A 19,388-nucleotide genomic window follows, 5' to 3' on the forward strand; every position below is an offset into this window, starting at 1 on the left:
GGGGGGGGGGAAAGAAACTGAGGAGCTATTCCCTGAACCACACTAGGCCATGTGTGGGACCTGGGTAGTGGGTTTCCTGGAAGCTCCACTGTCCCAGTCATGGGGACTGGGAGCTAGAGAACAGCGCATGGGGGGGGGGGCAGTGATCAACACAGGTACATGTACCCCTGGGGTACTCAGAGGTATTATCTTATTCTACCTCGTTTCAGTAGAGCGTTTGACACGGAAATCCGCATGGGGAACTGTCTCGTTTAAATTGGAAAAAGATGGGGGAATATGAAGTTGTAAGGTGGTAAGGAACTGTTCTGTTAAAGGGGAGATCTCCAGCGGGTCGTATTGAAGGGTGAATTGTCAGCTGGAAGAGGTTACTAGTAGGCAGTCCCCTCAAGGATCGGTTTTTGGACCGATCTTATTTAACCTTTTTGTTACTGACCTTGGCACAAAGAGCGGGGAAGTGTGCTAATAATTTTGCGGATGACACGAAGCTGCTCCTATGCTAACACGGAGAGAAGGCCGGTGATATTATTCGAGGAAGATTCTGGACCACCTTGTAACTGGAGCGAATTAGTAATAGGATGAATATAATGTGAAAGTGCAGGTCATGCACTTTAAGGATTATAATAAGAATTTTAGATATCACGTTTGGGACGATCAGTTGGAGCGACGGATGAGCGAAAGGACCTTGGTCGGTATTGGTTGATAGGCAGGATGACTATGAGCCGCCCAATGTGATATTCGGCTGTTAAAAAAAGCAAATGCGGTTTTAGGATGCATCAGGCGAGGTATTTTCCGGCAAGGATAAGGAGGTTCTAGTACCGTTATATACGGCGCTGGTGAGACCCACCTGGAATATTGTGTGCAGTTCTGTGTCCCATGTTTAAGAGGGATGATTCAAACTGGACCCAGGTTCAGAGACGGGCTACTAGGATGATCCGAGGAATGGAAAATCTGCCTTATGAAAGGAGACTCAAAGGCTTGGCTTGTTTAGCCTGGCCAAAAGAAGGCTCCGGGGGGATATGCTTGCTCTATATAATATATCAGGGGGATTAACGTTAGGGAGGGAGAGGGAATTATTTAAGTTTAGTACTAATGTAGGCACGAGGACGAATGGGTACAAACTGGATATTAGGAAGTTTAGACTTGAAATTAGACGAAGGTTTCTAACCATTAGGGGAGTGAAGTTCTGGAACAGCCTTCCGAGGGAAGTAGTGGGGGCAAAGACTTATCTGGCTTTAAGATTAAGCTTGATAAGTATATGGAGGGGATGTTTTGATGGATAGTAATTTGGGCAATTGATCTTTGGATTATCGGCAGATAAGTCTGCTCAATGGTCTGTGAGGGGATGTTGGATGGGATGGGAACTGAGTTACTGCAGAGAATTCTTTCTTGGGTGCTAGCTGGTGAGTCTTGCCCACATGCTCAGGTTTAGCTGATCGCCATATTTGGGGTCGGGAAGGAATTTTCCTCCAGGGCGGATTGGCAGAGGGGCCCTGGAGGTTTTTCGCCTTCCTCTGTAGCGTGGGCATGGTCGCTTGCTGGTGGATTCTCTGCAGCTTGAGGTCTTCAAATCACAATTTTGAGGATTTCAATAACTCAGTCATGGGTTAGGGGTTGTTATAAATGTGTATGGGTAGGGTTTTGTGCCTGCCTTGTGCAGGAGGTCAGATAGATGATCATATTTATGTTAGCGAATCCAATTTTCCATTAGAATTAACGTACAATAGGGGGATTAGGTCCAGGAGATTTTTTCACAGTATAAGAAGGGCGCAGGAGGATAGCTCCGTGTTTGAGCACTGGCCTGCCTAAACCCAGTGGTTTTTGAGGGATTCAATACTTGAGGGGGCCCTTTAGGTATATTGCGGCAAATCAGTACTGGTCCTTCCTTGATAGGCAGGGAGCTGGACTCAATAACCTTTTCAAGGTCCCTTCCAGCTTTGAGATAGTATATTCTCCATTAAAAAAAAAACGACAGTTATACTGTTCACAGCTATGATGACCGTGAGCTTGTTTGAGCTGGTAAGTTAGGGGTGGAAGATGAGGGGTTATTTCCCAGCTAATGCCTTATGCTAAATGTGAGTAGCACTTCAGTGAGCCCTCAGGCTTAACGCATTGTGGTAATGTTGCTCTCACACAAGGGCGCACGAACATGAGGGAGGGGAGAAACCCAACCAACGCAGAACACACATTTCTGTGCGGGAAGAGACAGAAAGATGCACCTCTGACCCTTTAGGTAGCTGAACCACTCTTTAAGTGCATTGTCTTTTTCCACTCTTAAGTGCATTGTCTTTTTAAGTGGAACAGGAAGTTGAGACAGCAGCTGCTGCTCCAGGCTCTCTATCTCTCTCTCAGTCCGTGTCCCTTCCCTGCTCTATATGGAGATGGGGTAAGCAGGGTGCAGGAGCAGGTGGGTGGGGGACACTGACATTAGCTCCCCCCTTTTTCCCCCCCCGCACAGCAAGCAGGAGTCTCTGGGAGCAGCTCCAAAGCAGAGGGCAGGAGCAACACATGGCAGTAGGGGGAGTGACAGCTGAACTGCCAGCAATTGCTAGCCTGCAATTGCTAGACTGCTGGGTGGCTGCACCACAGGGAATTTAGGGGAGCGGGGAGCTGATAGGGGGGCTGCCGGTCCACCCTGGTTACAAGCCCCTACCAGCTAGCTGCAAAGGGCTGCTCTTCCTGCAAGCAGTGGACAAAGCAGGCGGCTGCCAAATGACGTTAGAAGGGAACTGTCATAAACAGACAGTTAAGGGTTAATGCCTCTTTTACCTGTAAAGGGTTAAGAAGTTCACCTAGCCTAGCTGACACCTGACCAGAGGAACTAATGGGCGGGGGGAGACAAGATGTTTCAAGAGGAAGGAGGGAAGTTTTCCTTTGTCTCAGTGTTAGTTTCAGTTTTGTACAGGAGTGAAAAGACCCAGGAATCACACAGGATAGTGAGTATTAAAGAAGGAATAAATTAGTTTATTTCCTTTTGTGACGTTGTTCTTTTGCATTAGAGGGATAATCAAATTGGGTTTCTTGTGTGTAACTAAGGTTTTTGCCCAGGGGAATATCCTCTGTGTTTTGAATCTGTTGTCTGCGAGAGTATCTTACATGCTAATCTCAGAGGTATTCCTTTCACCCCTTTTCCTTAATTAAAAGTTTTTTCTTTTTTAAGAACCTGATTGATTTTTTTCCTTGTTTTAAGATCCAAGGAGTTTGGAACTGTGTTCACTAGGAAATTGGTGGAGAAGTTTCTCAAGGTTACCCAGGGAAGGGTTACAGTACTTGGGAGGGAGAGATTTTGTGGGGGGAAGACAGAGTTTCCCAAATGACTCAAACAGCTATTTTGAACAATTTGGGTGGTGGCAGCATACTGATCTAAGCTGGTAATTAAGCTTAGGGATTCTCATACAGGTCCCCACATCTGTACCCTAAAGTTCAGAGTGGGGGTGAAACCATGACAGGAGCACTGTACAACTTTAAATGAGCATGTTCCCTAATCGATCAGCAACGTAACACTGAAACAACGTGAACTGGGACGACTTTAAGTGAGGAGTTACTGTAAGCAATTTGTCAGTAATGTGCTGTGACGCTTACAAAATCAGACATAAAAATAGAAAAAGTAAGTAGTTTAAGTGAGGTGAAAGACAAAAATCAGACTCCTGAAAGGGGTACAGTAGACTAAAAAGGTTGAGCGCCACTGTTCTAAAAGATATATGCTCTAGGCTTGAATCAGAAAGCACTTGATAAAAATGCTATGGTCTGTGTTATAGGTGGTCAGACTAGATGAGAACAATGGTCTCTTCTGGCCTTAAAATCTACAAGCCTTTTTGGTGCATGTGAACCCATACAGCCACACAAAGCGCCACTGAAGTAAATGGAGGCTTGTAGGTGCAGGATTCTGTCCAAGATGAGCAGTTTACAGAATTTAACATCTCTGGGCCTCAGTTTCACTCCTCTACAACTATTATATGATCCTTAGATGTTAGGTGCTCTATCATGACCTGATACTCCCACTGAAGTCAATAACTTGGATAAGTCCCTACGTACCAGGGCTATATTAATTTGAACAAGAATTACCCCCTATAGCAGGGAGTAGTTATTTAAAAAAAAAAAGACGTTTTTGATTTTTACTTCATGCCCTTTTTTAGATTAGGCATCTGAGAATAAAGCTTTATGAAATACTGCACTTAACCTTACTGGCATTTTCCACACACAGTGCTTACCAATTGCATCAGAACCTTCACATCAAAGGGTTGAATACTGTGTTGAATATTTCCTCGTGAAGATTTTTTCTGAGATAAGAAAGGAAAAAATGATATGAAATATATAGAGCATTTCTGTATCTACCATATTGAGGTGCTCCACTGGCCTGTAGCACTGTAAAGAAAATTGAGATAGGGAAACCACTTTAAGGACACAGTTAACAAAATGTTAGGAATCTTTGGAAAAAAATTATTAGTAGTGGTTCAGTACCAAAACAACTGCACAGTTTTAGATGATCTCATTAGAATCTTCTTGAGTGGCTCGCACTTTACCTCCAAAAACTGCAACAGCAATAAAGCTGTTGAAGTCATCCATAAAAGTCAATCTGATCTTCAGCATATGGGCAGAGTTCTTATACACCAGTCCTCCCTAATTTATCCTTCTTTTCACTACTGCTACAATTTTTTTTTTTTTTTTTTTTTGCTTCAAGGATGGGTGGGGAATAGGCATTAGGTTTAAAAACAAAACAAAAAAGTCTCTCTTCACACAATAAACGTCAAACTGTAGAACTCTTTGCCAGAGGATGTTGTGAAGGCCAAGACAATAACAAGGTTCAAAAAAGAACTAGATAAGTTGATGGAGGATAGGTCCGTCAATGGCTATTAGCCAGGATAGGCAGGGATGGTGTCCCTAGCCTCTGTTTGCCAGAATCCAGGAATGGGCAACAGGGGATGGATCACATGATGATTACCTGTTCTGTTCATTCCCTCTGAAGCATCTGGCATTGGCCACTGCGGGAAGACAGAATACTGGGCTAGATGGACCTTTTGACCCAGTATGGCCATTTTTATGTAAGAGAAAAGCAATCCTTTATACTAATTACATGGCACATGCCAGTTGGAAGTAAAATATTCTACAGAAGACCTTTCAGCCATTAATATTACCATCCCAGACATTTTGAGTGACACATCTGTCATAAGTAGATAGGGTAACGTGTAAGGGTTAAGTTCTTTTTACCTGGAGCAGTGGTCAACCAAACACACTGCCCGAGGACCAATCAGAGAACTGGATTGTTTAAGTCAGGGGCGGGAATTCTGTCTACTTCCGGGGTCTTTTTTGTTTTCTCGCTGTGAGTAAACAAGGATTTCCTCTAACTCCTTCTTATCTCAATATTTATACAAAAGTCTGTGAGTACAAAAGGAACCCAAACGCAATTCGGCTGTGAGGAGCTTTGTGGTTGTATTTACAGATGTGGGGGGATTGTGGGTCTGTCTGTTGTTTCCTCGACGTGTGAGGACAAGCTACTTGCTGCATTCCAATCTGTCTTCTTTCATTCTACTACGGAGCAGCTGAGTACAAACTGGGAACAAGTATCGGCTTATGGATATATGCTTTGCTTTGTACTTACTGTGTGTTGATTGCTGGTCTATTTAAATTGGCTATTTTTTTATAATCAGGACTGGGTTTATTCAGATTTTCTTAAGTTAGGAGCCTGTATAAATGTTTTATGCAAGTTATTAGTCTGTATTGTCTCTTTCTTCTATATAAAGCTTTCTTTTTTTTCAAAAACTTGTGGAAGTTTCTTTTTCTGTAAGGCAGAGAAATTGAAACCTCTGTATCAGGTCCTGTCTCCCTCACGGGAAGGCAGGCACGGGAAAGCAAAGCCAAGCTGTTGGTATTTTGCATCTCAATTGTCCTGAGGTAGCGAGAACGCTATTTCTCTTGCTGGAAGCAGAGAAAACCGGTTTCTTGATACTCGCGGGCTAGACCAAGAGGCAAGCCTGGGAAGGAGGGGGGAAGGGGTTTTCTCCCTTGCTTTTTTAGCATCCAATCCAAGGGATTTGGAATCTGGGTGTCCCACCAAGGGAGGGTTGGGGACACCAGAGAGAGGAAAGGGGGGATCAGGCCCTATCAATTCCTGATCTGGTGGCAGCCTATCAGATCTAAGCTGGAGATTAAGCTTAGAGCATTTCATGCGAGTACCTTATATTTGAACTCTAATGTTCAAATTGAGGATTAATACTTGACAACATCGGTATTAATTCCATGCTATACAACACACACCTGCCCTTCCAACAGCTCTGCATCATCATCTTTAGCTTGCCCGTTGATCAGAAAAACACCTTCCTCTATCTGTTTTGCCCACCGGGTTAATCCGTTCTTTAAAAAACAAAAACACAGAAAGACTAAGTGTATATTTTGAGAAGAAATCATCTCTAAAAATAAACTATACTTTTGGTTGAATATTGCCACAAAACCCACCAACACTCCAAAACTACTGTAATGCATATTTAAATCATTAGCTAAAGAAAGACATTAACAAATCCTAACCAAATTTCAGACCTCTCATCCATAAGTATCATACTAAAGGACAACATACTACTCTCAAGACACCTCTTAATCTACATTTCCTAAAGTAAATAGAAATATTAATTTTAATCTTTATTGGCCTAAAAATAAAGCTAATTTGCATAACCACCTATACTGAGGACATGGACACCTGGATTTTATTTTTCCAAAACCAGACCCTGCATCGAATGAAGAGAAAAAGTAAAGCTGCTATCTTCTTTACACGCTCCTAATAATGTTTCTGAATAATTAAACACAGGAAAATAAAAATCTTGAAAGATTTCTCTCCTTATGCTTAATGCAGCAAGTGAGTTGTGCATAAGGAACTTATTACCTTATAGATTTAACTGCCGGTAACAAATCATTAATTCTATTCCCCTATCTACTCCATATTTTCATAACACATTATTCACTTCTAAGCAGTACAGTAGTATGTGCAATATTAATGGAATAAGAAATACTGTATTATTGTTTAGTTACCGTTGTATTTTTCTCTAGTTCATAGTTGACTGATGTAGCAGAAAGTGGGATGTGGATATTAACATTAATTGTGCACTCCAAAGATAGCCAGAAGGCAGACAGGCCACTTTGGTACTTCCACTCTGCTGGCTTAGCTGAACTCTGGGAGGAAAAGACAGGGTTTTATTTTTAAAATGTAGCAAATATAATGGCTTAATTCTGTAGCCTATAGGACTAACCTGCTTGCATAAATATATATCTTTTTATTTGATGTATTGTATTAGGTTTATATTAAAGTAAGTTTGGCTGTAATGCAAGAGACCTACAGGAAATATCCTGAATGTTAAGCTAAAGCAAAGTTAGCATATCTCCATTAAGATCTTTTATTCAGAAAGCAAAGTTGACCAATATCTTGTTATCTAAATAGATGAGTACCCACACCTATGTCTATGACCTTTTACTTAGACTGAAAGACAATGACGAATGGCATAGGGGTTTTTCCCCACAGACTTAACAAGTACACCACAGAAGACTGATGTGCGTACATACCTGTCCTCAATACGCACATACATACTAGCCTATGGGGTAAGTGTACCCTAACATTTCTGTGGGTGAGTAATGAAATTTGGGCATAAGAGAAAGGAGGTCCAGCATTTGCCCTATAAAAGAGGTAACCACCTCAATAGAGTATTTCCATTCTCTCCACCTCCATTATCTCCATTTCTCACTTACTACTTCCACTCTATCTATCTATGATGACTGCTACTATTTGTAGGCTATACTTGTTCTTCTTAAACTTTAAGTTTCAAGGGAACTAGGCTAAGCTTGGTTTCCCTAAGTTTTATTCGTAGTTTATTCGGTTTTGATTTAAGTTTAAGATAGTCAAGTAAACTCTGGTAAGCTTTAACAGCTCTTAGCATTTTCGAAGCACCGCATCCCTCACTCAAGAATTGAGAAACCTGAACGGCAAGGCTGGTCCTGTGTCTCTTACCACCAGGTTATCAAGAAAAGGTGCGAGTATATTAACCAAAGCTTTGTTGCATCTAATACTATATTCTCATATGTATCTTTTGAATAGCAGTAATGCAATTGTAACTTTTTGTAACTCTTGAGAATTTTTATCATTTACTTGCTATTATTGATTTTAATAAAAAGTCTTTAAGGCTATATCTGTCTCAGTGTAAGCTTCCTGTCATACCCCGGAGGGTCATTTATAAATTCTGTTGAGACTGATTCAGGACAAGAACTTTTATCTTCTGATCAAACAGATTGGCGAGCCTAACCCATACTAATTATTAAGATCAAATAAAATTAATAAACTAAATTCCCATATTATCCAAATTAATATCAGTACACCCTAAATAAGGCTACCAATACAATGTTACAAATCTGAAATAAAATCCATTTCTTCTGAACTTTATAAGTCAATCTTACCTTTGGATCTTGCATATCATAGGTTCGACAGAGTATCCTTTACTAATTAAGGAAAAAAATCAATGAAATATGCTTAAAAGGAACAAATAAAAACTAAGGAACAAAATAAAAAACAAATATTTTAAATTAACTTGTAATTTATCATCTACGTTTACTATCTTCCTATTTTTCAGAGCCAAGTTTTTAATATTGTAGAGAATGTTCTCACATTGATAGGAATTAAAAAAAAAGTTTCACTTGTAAACTACAAGTGCTACAGGAATGATGTAACTGCCTTTCAAATATGTATTCACGTGGATAGCTACTAATGGTGATATGTATTTTCACCTGTAAGCCCTGATGTCTCCCATACTTCTCTACAATTGTGCTCTCTCTCCTGGCCTCCTCCAGAGCAACACTTCTCCCCCTATAAATCTCTTGAGCCTCAGTTCTTCCCCATGATCCTCACTTGCACAGCTATTTCACTGACCCACAACATTCTTCCAACCATGCCCGCTACTTCCATACCATAATAAAAAATAGTTTAAAGGTTGATTATTATAATTGCAAGTTACAGTGCCATACAGAGACATCAGATGTTATTTTGGGTGCCTTTGATATTTAAAACAAGAACATCACTTTTACAAATTGAATGTGGGAGTGAAGTAGTGGGACATGGTGAGAAGTAGCAATATGGATGGAGAGTGCAAGGGAAAACCTGAAGATGTTGGTGGGAAGAGGCTCTCCTTTCTGATGAGCCATAAGTGGTTCATTAAAAGAGATCTCCACTCCCTTGTGCTTCCCCATCTAGGCCCCTTCCTGCTGACCACCCTCTTTTTCCTCAATTTCCTTCCACCAACAGAAACCCCTATATCTTTATCCTCATTCTGAGCAACCAGTGTATAGCCTTCAACTCCGACAATAAATGTAACACAGAATGGAAATCTGTGTGCACTAGTGTAACTTCTGCATGAAAATTACTACCAAATAGAGATTACCCTTTCATATAAAACTTAACAGAAAAACATCCTGCATTTACTATTTTTAATCAGACACCATACCCACCTATTTACATGCATCATACAAAAATTAATATAATGTAATTTACTGAGGCCACACCAACCCTAAAATCAATCAAAATGCATGACCATATAACTAGTAAACATGCTCAAAGTTATGGCTGCACATCAGTTGAGCAGAGTAAGGGTGGAGAATGTGGGCTGTGAACAGTGGAAGAACAGGAGCAGGGGAACTGATGAGTGCAGAGCAGATGTCTTGCTTTTTATGATTTGTGTTAATGGAATATCCATCCTAGCAACCCTTGACACAAAAGATAAAGGTTTTTGGGTGGCAATAAGTATACAATTAGACCAGACAGATTAGATAGATCCTGTCCTATATTATATTTCAATACACCATATCAAAAGACTACATTATATTTTTGATGTAGAAGGATACTTCTTTGTAGCAGAACAAAGGTGAAGAGCCACTCTGTCAGAGACCTCCTCCTCAGTAAAATTCCAGAGCCTCTTTTTACCTATAGACTTTTCTACTGAAAAAACTAGCTGAAGAAGAAGGAAAAAAATGTTATGGGATTTTTCTTCATAGCACAAACAAAGTAAAGCAAGTAGTTACAATTACTGAAAACAGCCCTGTATTTCAGTTTTAAAGCAAAACAGCACGTCATTTTCACTATGGGTCAGTTTCTCAGCTGTATAACACTTTGTAATAGAACCAAAACTTGAAAATTTGCAAATGCACAGGCTGCAAATATACAAACTAAAACTGATGGAAAGATCTGTGCAAACCCTTGGGAACGGTCATTGCCACTCCGATGCCAGCATCCATTTTCCAAGAACTTTATGGCTTTTAATTATAATCTAACATGAAATCTGACAGTCTGAAGATGGGATGATCTGAGACGAGCCAATTTTCAGATGGTACAGGAACTAAAAATACATGGTCTTAGTTAGATTGGTGCAGCCGTTAAATGTCTGAAACATCACATATGAAAGACTCAAGTGCTGGAGATGATGTAATGAAAATATCTAATGTGCAGACTTTACATTGAACAGCAGCTTTCTGTACATGCTACAGTACAAGGCAGCACAACCACTATCACACAAATCTTCAAAACAATCTACTGACTCAATTCATTTTGCACTTTTAAAAAAACCCTTCATGGACTTGCTCATGCCCCGCTCATAGACCTGGTTTCTTTCTTCACCTTCCTCTTCTCTCAGTTCCTCAATACAATCTGACTGCCTTCCCTGCAGCTTCTGATATTTGCAACAGCTTTCTCATATCTCACCAACGCTCTCTTCAGACCACACCTGAAAATTTAAAGTTTCATTTGCCTCCACATTTCTAGTTCCCGCTTCAACCAGTTAACTCTGTCAGATAATTTGGAAGACAGTTGGTATGAAAGACAATACATTAAATAAAGTTATATAAACAGTAACAGAGTGAAAAAAATCACTTAAATCTTGTCCTTTGCCACATTTTGGGTAAGTTATCTACAGAAGTATCTGTCCTGATATTGAGTAACATTCATAATGCTTCCACTGATATATAGGTTACTATAGGGGAGACTGGTAGCAGTGCCAAATATAAAGCTGCCTCACACTTTCCATTATAAGAGCTTCTTTTCAGTTGCTTATAGCTTTGTCAAACTTTAATCACTGGGATTGAAATTTTATATGCCAGGTGTCTGTCTCAGGCTGTTTTTTTTTTGCCTAAATGGTTACAGATGTTTCCAAGAATAATGTTGTAGAAATATATATTGTTTTGCCCATGTTGAAAAATTCAGGCAACCTTTTACTGCAAACCATTTATCTGGGATATTTTTGGTTTCCGTTTCAGTGAATCCAATTAATAAATATAGCTAAGACCGCAGTGATAGAAAATTACTCTGCTACGCAAATTAAAAAAAAATCCAACTCCTTCCGGTGGACATTATCTACGCACTTACCTTGCGCAAAGTATTTTGGATGTCTTTTGCCAACTCTGGAGCTGCAACAATAAATACACCAAGAACTAGCAGTCCTCCTGGGAGCATTCTAGACAACTTAAAAAATAAACAGAAAAGCACATTATTAATTATTATTATGATTATAAAGTTCTATACACTATATCACTTGGTTTACTATGGACTTTTTTTTTTAAAAGGTATAGAACCCAGATGTAGAAGAAACTGCAAGACTAAAATTAGCAAGGCTATTTCTCACCGTCACATTCCCTTAATTTAAAAATACTCTATTTTTCCATTTTATTATCATATATTTCATGCAAGTTTTGAGCCCAAAAGCTACAGGGCCACTTGCTTTGCAGAAAAGACGTAAATATACTACTTTCAATACTGGCTGTAGTAGTGTAAGTTTTGATCAATTAACAAAATCAGTGCCATCAAAGGACTCAAGAAGACTCTTTTATACATAAAATTAGGATCTGAAGTTAAGAAGAATTTCACACTTATTTCCTACATTAACTGTACATCTTCTGAAAGTGGTTTACCTGACTAGCATGTCCTGTTACCCATTCTTCATCAATGTCAGCCAATTTTGGATGATGATTTTTGTTGCTTTCATTTTGCTCTTCTCTTGGAGGTGTTCGAATAGCCAGAATCACATAATCTCTTTGTGGGGAACACTTTGGGGGGAACAAACAAACAAACGACTGAGGTTGGTATCTATTTTTAAAGATAATCACAGTGTAACATATAGCACCTTTTGAGTTGCTGTGTAGTTCATCTCTATAAATATCCCAGATTTTGAGGGGGTTTTTAAAATCACACATGGTAATATTGGAAATATTTTTTTCTCCCCTGTCTTTAACTCTTAAAGTAGAAAAAGTAAGTCTAATAGAAGTTTGGCTTTTTTTAAAAAAAAATTTTTTTGTTGAAATAGCTTTGGTTTGGGGGGGTTACTCTCCCCACAAACAAAAACAGGCCCTTGCAGTACTTACAACCCAAGCACTGCAGTACTGTGCTAGCGCAGGAGAACCTGTAAGTGAAATTTACTAGATTGAAAATAGACTTAAGTTTCACTTTCATTAACATTTTCCAAACCTAGAGAAGTGTAAAAAAAGTCCACAGTGTAAGTAGTGCTATATGTGTTTTTTTTTTTTTAACTCTTCATTTTTAAAACCTAAAGAGTAACTGGTGATAGTAAAAAGTTGTAGAAATAAGTAATATTACTTGAAGCAACATGTCATGTAATTAAAGACTATGCTCAGTGCATCATATTAAGTCTCAAAGCTCTAGTTTTCTCATCCTTCAACACCTCACCTATTTACCTGCAAGGCTATTCAAAACACAGTTCACACAAAAAATTGTGTAATGGGATGTGAATACCCTTGCTCACCCAGATACTCTCCTTGTGCTCTGTGGGTACATCTACACTGCAATCATGGGGTGTGACTGCAACTCGTGTGGACGTACCCGAGCTTTAATCTAGCTAGCTCAGGTACCAGAGCAGTGAAGCCATAGCAGTATGGATAATTACTAGAGTGGCTAGCCTGCGCTAAAGCCTGTGCTGTCACAGTTTCACTGCTCTGGTACCTAAGCTAGCTAGATTAAAACTCAGGTATGTCCACACGAGTTGCAATCAAAGCCCATGATGCGGATATAAACATATCCTAAAACTACTATACCATTTCCCCACAAATTTCAAGAGACAAAATAAGGTCATCTTTGGCCAGAAATCAAGTACTGTAAATTTCAGAGAGATTGGAGTAAGTGAGAACAGAGGCTTAGGCCTGGTCTACACTATGAGGTTAGGTCAAATTTAGCCACGTTAGGTCAATTTTATAAGCAATGTGGCTACACAACCAACCTTGTTCCACCGACCTAAAGGGCTCTTAAAATTGACTGCTATACTCCTCCCCGACGAGGGGAGTAGTGCTAAAAATTGACCATCCTGGGTCAAATTTGGGGTAGTGAAGACGCAGCGCTGTGCAATTTGATGGTATTGGCTTTCAGGAGCAATCCCAGAGTGCTCCAATGTGACCACTCTGGACAGTATTTTCAACTCCAATGCACTAGCCAGGTACACAGGAAAAGCCCCGGGAACTTTTGAATTTCATTTCATTGCTCAGCGTGGTGAGCTCAGCAGCACAGGTTACCATGCAGTCCCAGAATCGCAAACGAGCTCCAGCATGGAGCAAATGGGAGACACTGGATCTGACTGCTATATGGGGAGAAGAATCTGTGCAGGCAGAGCTCCGAACCAGCAGAAGAAATGCTGATATATATATATATATGCCAAAATCACACAGGACATGGTGGAGAGAGGCTACACCAGGGACACACAGCAGTGCCGTGTGAAAGTTAAGGGGCTCAGGCAAGCCTACTACAAGACAAAAGGAGGCAAATGGTCGCTCCGGGTCAGAGCCCCAGACATGCTGCTTCTATGACCAGCTGCATACCATTCGGAGGAGCAGGGGGAGAACACCTGAAAGGGGGGAGTCTCACGCAACATGATGGAGGATTTTGTGGAGGAGGAGGAGGAGAAGAATGCCCAGCAGGCAAGCGTAGAATTCGTTCTCCCCAGCAGCCAGGACCTTTTCATCACTCCGGAGCCAATAACTTCCCAGAGTGAATTGTTCCCAGACCCTGAAGGCAGAAAAGGCACCTCTGGTGAGTGCGTATTTGTAACTACATTGCAGGGGTTAAAAGCAATTGTATTTAATGTCTGATTTGCCTTGAAGAATTGGGATGCATTCGCAGCCAGTACAGCTACTGGAAAAGTCTGTTAACATGTCTGAGGATGGAGAAGGAATCCTCCAGGGACATTTCCATGAGTACTTCTCCTGGAGGTACTCTGAAATCCTTTGCAGAAGGTTTCTGGGGAGGGCTGCCTTATTTCATCCTCCACAGTAGGACACTTTACCACGCCAAGCCAGTAACAAGAAGTCTGGAAGCATTGCAGCACAAAGCATGGCAGTGAATGGTCCTCGGTTTTGGTCGCACTCATGCAACATTCATTCAGTCTTTCTCTTGAGGCTGACACAGAAAGATAGTGATATTCATGGTCACCTGGCTGAAATAGGGGAATTTTTGTAAGGGAACAGTAAAAAGACTCCGTTCATGCTGGGTTGTTTGCACTTGGCTAAAAGGGATCATCCTGGAGAATAGCCACGCAGGAGGGGTGAGCTGCACATATACCCCAAAACCGCAGCCGCTTCTTTTAAATGGCAAACCTAACCAGCATTGCTTGCTATGGAAAAAGAGGAAGCTGCAGTTTGAAACCATTCCCACATGTTACAAAGGCAAAAGACACCAAACCCGCATACCCTTTGGCTTACCATGGCTGCCTGGAAACTGAATTCTGTTGCCCAGCTGTGTGTGATGTGTCACCATACAGGCAGGCGCTCAATATAAAAGGCAAAATGCGACCTTGTACATAAAACACATGTGCTGTTCGATATGAATTGCTTGATTCACTGTGAAAGAGTCTCCCTTTTGTTCTCAGAAATGTATCTTCTTAAATTTTACTCTCCCTTTTTATCCCCCCTGTAAGTGCAAATGTTTCTGTGCTCCCTGCATCAACTCTGTTCCTGAGGTTATCGCAGATTAGAAGGTGGAAAAAATGTACTCATGGTGACATTTTTAGAGCTCATGCAGTCCTCCCACACTGATAGGGCACAGCTGAATGCATGGAAGCATTCGGTGGTAGAGACCAGGAAAGCACTCAGTGAGCGTGATCAGAATACACAGGAGGAGATGCTGAAGCTAATGGGGGAGCAAACGGACATGATCAGGTGTCTGGTGGAGCTGCAGGAAAGGCAACCAGAGCACAGACCTCTGCTGCATCTATTGTATAACCGCCTGCCCTCCTCGCCAAGTTCCATACCCTCCTCAACCAGACACCCAAGAATGGAGGTGGGGGTGGGGAAGGTTCCGGACACCCAGCCACTCAACTCCAGAAGATGCCCCAAGCAACAGAAGGCTGTCATTCAAACAGCTTTGATTTGTAGCGTGGCTACAATAAGCAATGTGGTCTTGTCCTTCCCTCCTCCTCTACCCCATCCAGGCTACCCTGTCAGATTCTCCCCCTCCCATGTACCCAAAACTACTCGCGACAATATTTTTGCTCCATTGGGCACTGGGAGCTTAACCCAGAGTGCCAATGGGCAGTGGGGACTGTGGGATAGCTACCCACAGTGCAAAACTCTGTGAATCGATGCTAGCAACGGTATTGAGGATGTACTCCGCCGACCTACTGCTCTTAGTGGGGACATACACAATCAACTGTATAAAATCGCTTTCTAAAGATTGACTTCTATTAAAAAAAAGACCTAATTTTGCGGTGCAGACATACCCTCAAATTATACCTGATTATTCAAATTTAGCAATGGCAGTTGCTGCCTCTCTCTGCATAATATACACAATGACCTGCAAATTTGATGCAGTCTATCCTTCACATAAGTCTGTAATGAAGATTTATGTATAATATGTTTGATAGTTATCAGTTTTATTGCTGAATCCTCTGCAGTATATGAACTTGAAGTGGAACAGAAATGGATACAGATTGGAACACTTTTCTAAAGGTGAGCAGACATTCTGGGTCCTTAAAAGCACTACTGTAAAGATTGTAAAGCATTAGGACATCAGAACAACCAGAAGCTAGCAAAGAACACAACTTTGAGGGCTGTAATTGTTTTCTAAGAGGATTCTTATTTGTTCCATGAAGAAAATGAACACCACCACTGACCCGAGATCCAGAAAGAAGAAATAATCTACAGCATATAACGCAAACAGAAGCTAATAATTGCATTGCAATGGCAGCTAGAGCAGTGGTTTTCAAACTGCGGTTCATGACCCAGTACTAGGTTGTGGAATGTAAGGCACTGGGTCGCAGCGGCTCTGCTCAGCACCACCGACCTGGCCATCAAAGGTCCCATTGGCGGTGCTGCCTGGATACGGTAGGTTAGTCTCTACCTGTTCTGACACCACACTGCATCCTGGAAGCAGCCAGTAGCAGGGCCGGCTCCTAAGCAGGGAGGTCACAGGGCTCCGTGCACTGTCGCTGTCCTGAGCACAGTGCCTCCGCCTAAGAGCTGGACCTGCTGCTGGCCACTTCTGGGGTGCAACGCAGTCTGCAGTGCCAGGACAGGCAGGAAGCCTGCCTTAGCACCCCCACTGCACCGCTGACCAGGAGCCACCCGAGGTAAGCCCGTGCCCTAACCCACTGCCCCAGCCCTGAGCCCTCCCAAACCCAGAGCTCCTTCCTCAGCCCAAACTCCTCATCCTTGGCCCCAGCCCAGAGCCCTCACCCCCGCCCACACGCCAACCCTCAGCACCCCCCCAAACGTGAAGCCCCCTCCACCCGCTAAGCAACCCCTCAAACCCCTCATCCCCAGCCCAGAGCCCTGACACCCTCCCGTGCCCCAGCCCTGAGTCCCCCCCTAAACCTGGAGCCCCCTTCTACACCAAATCCCTCATCCCCAGCCCAGAACCTGCCCCACAGCCCTGACCCCCTCCTGCTCCCAACCCTCTGTACAAGCCCAGAGTGCCCTCCTACACCCTGAACCCCTCATTCCCGGCCCCACCCCGCAGCCCTCACCCCTGACCCCAACCCTCTGCCCCAGTCCTGAGCCTCTCATCACAGTTCTGTTGGGTCACGGGCATCAACAGTTGTCTTCAACTGGGTCATCAGAGAAAAAGTTTGAAAACCACTGAGCTAGAGGATACAGTCAGAGACAAACACTCCATTGTGCTAGACCAGAGGTCGGCAACCTTTCAGAAGTGGTGTGCTGAGTCTTCATTTATTCACTTTAATTTAAGGTTTTGTGTGCCAGTAATACATTTTAACTTTTTTATAAGGAATCTCTCTATAAGTCTATATTTTATGTAACTAAACTACTGTCGAATGTAAAGTAAACAAGGTTTTTAAAATGTTTAAGAAGCATCATTTAAATTTAAATTAAAATGCTGATCTTATGCTGCCGGCCTGTTCAGCCTGCTCCTGGGCTGGGGCACCTAGGCCGGCAGCGGGCTGAGCGGGGCCTGAGGCCGGGACCCTGGCTGACAGCCAGAACCCCAGAACAGCAGCGGGTCGAGTGGGACTGGTGGCCAGGACCCAGACCGGCAGTGGGTTGAGCAGCTCAGCCCACTGCCGCTCAGCTCACTGCCAATCTGGGGTACCATCCGCCGACTCCTACCAGCCAGGGTCCCGTCTGCGAGCTCCGTTCAGCCCGCTGCCGGTCTGGGGTCCCAGCCCTGCCCACACAGAGTGGGTACCTACCTTCTCCCTGGTTTTAGCCCATTCTCTTCCTCTCTCTCTGCACTGAGCTGAAGGTGGGAGTGCACTGAGCAAAGGGCTGAGGGTGAAGGAGCAGGCTGGGGCTTAGAGCGTAGGGTCTGGCCAGGAGCTAGAATGAGGGAGGAGGCTCAGGGGTGGGGCAGGAGGTTTGAGTGTGGAGTGCTTACCTGGGCAGCTCCCATTTGATGTGAGGAGTGCAGGTGGGAATGTGGGGGTGTGTGTGCAGGAGCTTCCGTTTGATGCTGGGGGTGGGGATGGGGATGTGGGGGGTGCAAGAGTCAGGGCATGGGATGTGGGAGGGCTGGGTATATATGGGGGGTGCAGGAATCAGAACAGATGTCTGGGGGTGTGTGAAGGGGCTGCAGGAGTCAGGGCATGGAGTGTAGGGGAGCTGGGTATGTGTGGGGGGTGCCGGAGTCAGGGCTGGGGTCATGGGGGGTGCAGGGGTCAGAGTAGAGGCATGGGAGGTGTGGGGGCTGCAGGGCTCAGGGCAGAGGGCTGTGTGTGTGGGAGGGATTCAGGAGTCATGCCCTGAGTGGCTCACGGCAGGGGCTGGAGGGGATATGCTCTGATTCCACCCTCCTTCCCCAAGGCCCTGTCCCCACCTCTTCTCCAGAGCAGCGAGCACGCTGCAGCTTTGGTTCTGGCTCTGCTTCTTCCTCTCCTGGGCCATCAACTGTTCTGCTGCAGGAACCCAGCATGCTCGGGGAAGAGGTGGGGGAGGAGGGAGCTTGGCTGCCGTGGAGGCAGAGAAGAGCAGGCTGGGCCGGGCAGGATTTTTAATGGCATGCTGCTGCCCGCCGAGGTCCTGGCCGCTGGCCCCACCCAGCCTGGGTTCAGCAGTGGGCTGAGCAGGGCAGGCGGCCAGGACCTTGGCAGACAGCAGCGTGCCATTAAAAATCAGCTTCCATGCCATCTTTGGCACACATGCCATAGGTTGCCGACCCCTGTGCTAGACTATACATACAATTATCATTATTATTATTTTTTAAAAAAGGAGCAGCCCCAACCCAAAGAATTTGCATTTGAAACATATGATGACACAACGGGAAGAGAAAAGCAAAATAAATAGGAGGACAAGGTAACTGTCAAACAGATAGTTAAGGGTTAATGCCTCTTTTACCTATAAAGGGTTAAGAAGTTCACCTAGCCTAGCTGACACCTGACTGGAGGAACCAATGGAGGGATAAGATGTTTCAAAAGGAAGGAGGGAAGTTTCCTTTGTTTTAGAGTCAGTTTCCGTTTTGACCAGAGTGGGAAAGCTCCAGAAATCAGCCTCTTATCAAGTAGTGAGTATTAGTAAAAGGGAATAAATAGGTTTATGTTTATTTTCTTTGTAACTTGTCTTGGGCATTAGAGAATAATCAAATTGGGTAATTTTTGTGTAACTAAGTTTTTGTCCAGGGGAACATCCTCTGTGTTTTGAATCTGTTGTCTGTGAGATCATCTTGTATGTTATCTCCCAGAGGGTTTTCTTTTACTTTTCTTTTCTTTAATTAAAAGCCTTTTTTAACAACCTGATTGATTTTTCCTTGTTTTTAGATCCAAGGGGATTGGATCTGGACTCATCAGGAGTTGGTGGAGGAGTCTCTCAAGGCTACCCAGGGAGAGAAAGGTTTTTGGGGGGAAGACCGAGTTTCCCAAATGACAAACTATTTGGGTGGTGGCAGACAGACCAGATCTAAGCTGGTAATTCAGTTTAGGGGTTCACATGTA

At 43.1% G+C, this 19,388-nt stretch overlaps 1 protein-coding gene across 6 annotated transcripts in view; it reads right to left on the reverse strand.

Moving 5' to 3' along the window:
* ODR4 (odr-4 GPCR localization factor homolog) overlaps nucleotides 1-19,388 on the reverse strand; it is a 38,884-nt gene that overhangs the window by 17,098 nt on the left and 2,398 nt on the right. For 4 of the 6 annotated variants that reach the window (XM_032783441.2, XM_032783442.2, XM_032783445.2 and 1 more), the window contains exons 3-9: nucleotides 11,923-12,057; nucleotides 11,381-11,476; nucleotides 9,868-9,974; nucleotides 8,431-8,467; nucleotides 7,018-7,158; nucleotides 6,253-6,348; nucleotides 4,209-4,277 (exon numbers count right to left, since the gene is read on the reverse strand). In XM_032783441.2, the coding sequence (XP_032639332.1) occupies nucleotides 4,209-4,277; nucleotides 6,253-6,348; nucleotides 7,018-7,158; nucleotides 8,431-8,467; nucleotides 9,868-9,974; nucleotides 11,381-11,476; nucleotides 11,923-12,057 (681 nt within the window). Of the gene's footprint in view, nucleotides 1-4,208; nucleotides 4,278-6,252; nucleotides 6,349-7,017; nucleotides 7,159-8,430; nucleotides 8,468-9,867; nucleotides 9,975-11,380; nucleotides 11,477-11,922; nucleotides 12,058-13,758; nucleotides 14,197-19,388 lie in introns of those variants that run through there. The other 2 variants (XM_075067864.1, XM_032783444.2) reach the window with 2 other exon arrangements.

Source organism: Chelonoidis abingdonii, chromosome 7, assembly GCF_003597395.2.
Source record: "Chelonoidis abingdonii isolate Lonesome George chromosome 7, CheloAbing_2.0, whole genome shotgun sequence".
Classification (NCBI taxonomy): Eukaryota; Metazoa; Chordata; order Testudines; family Testudinidae; genus Chelonoidis; species Chelonoidis abingdonii.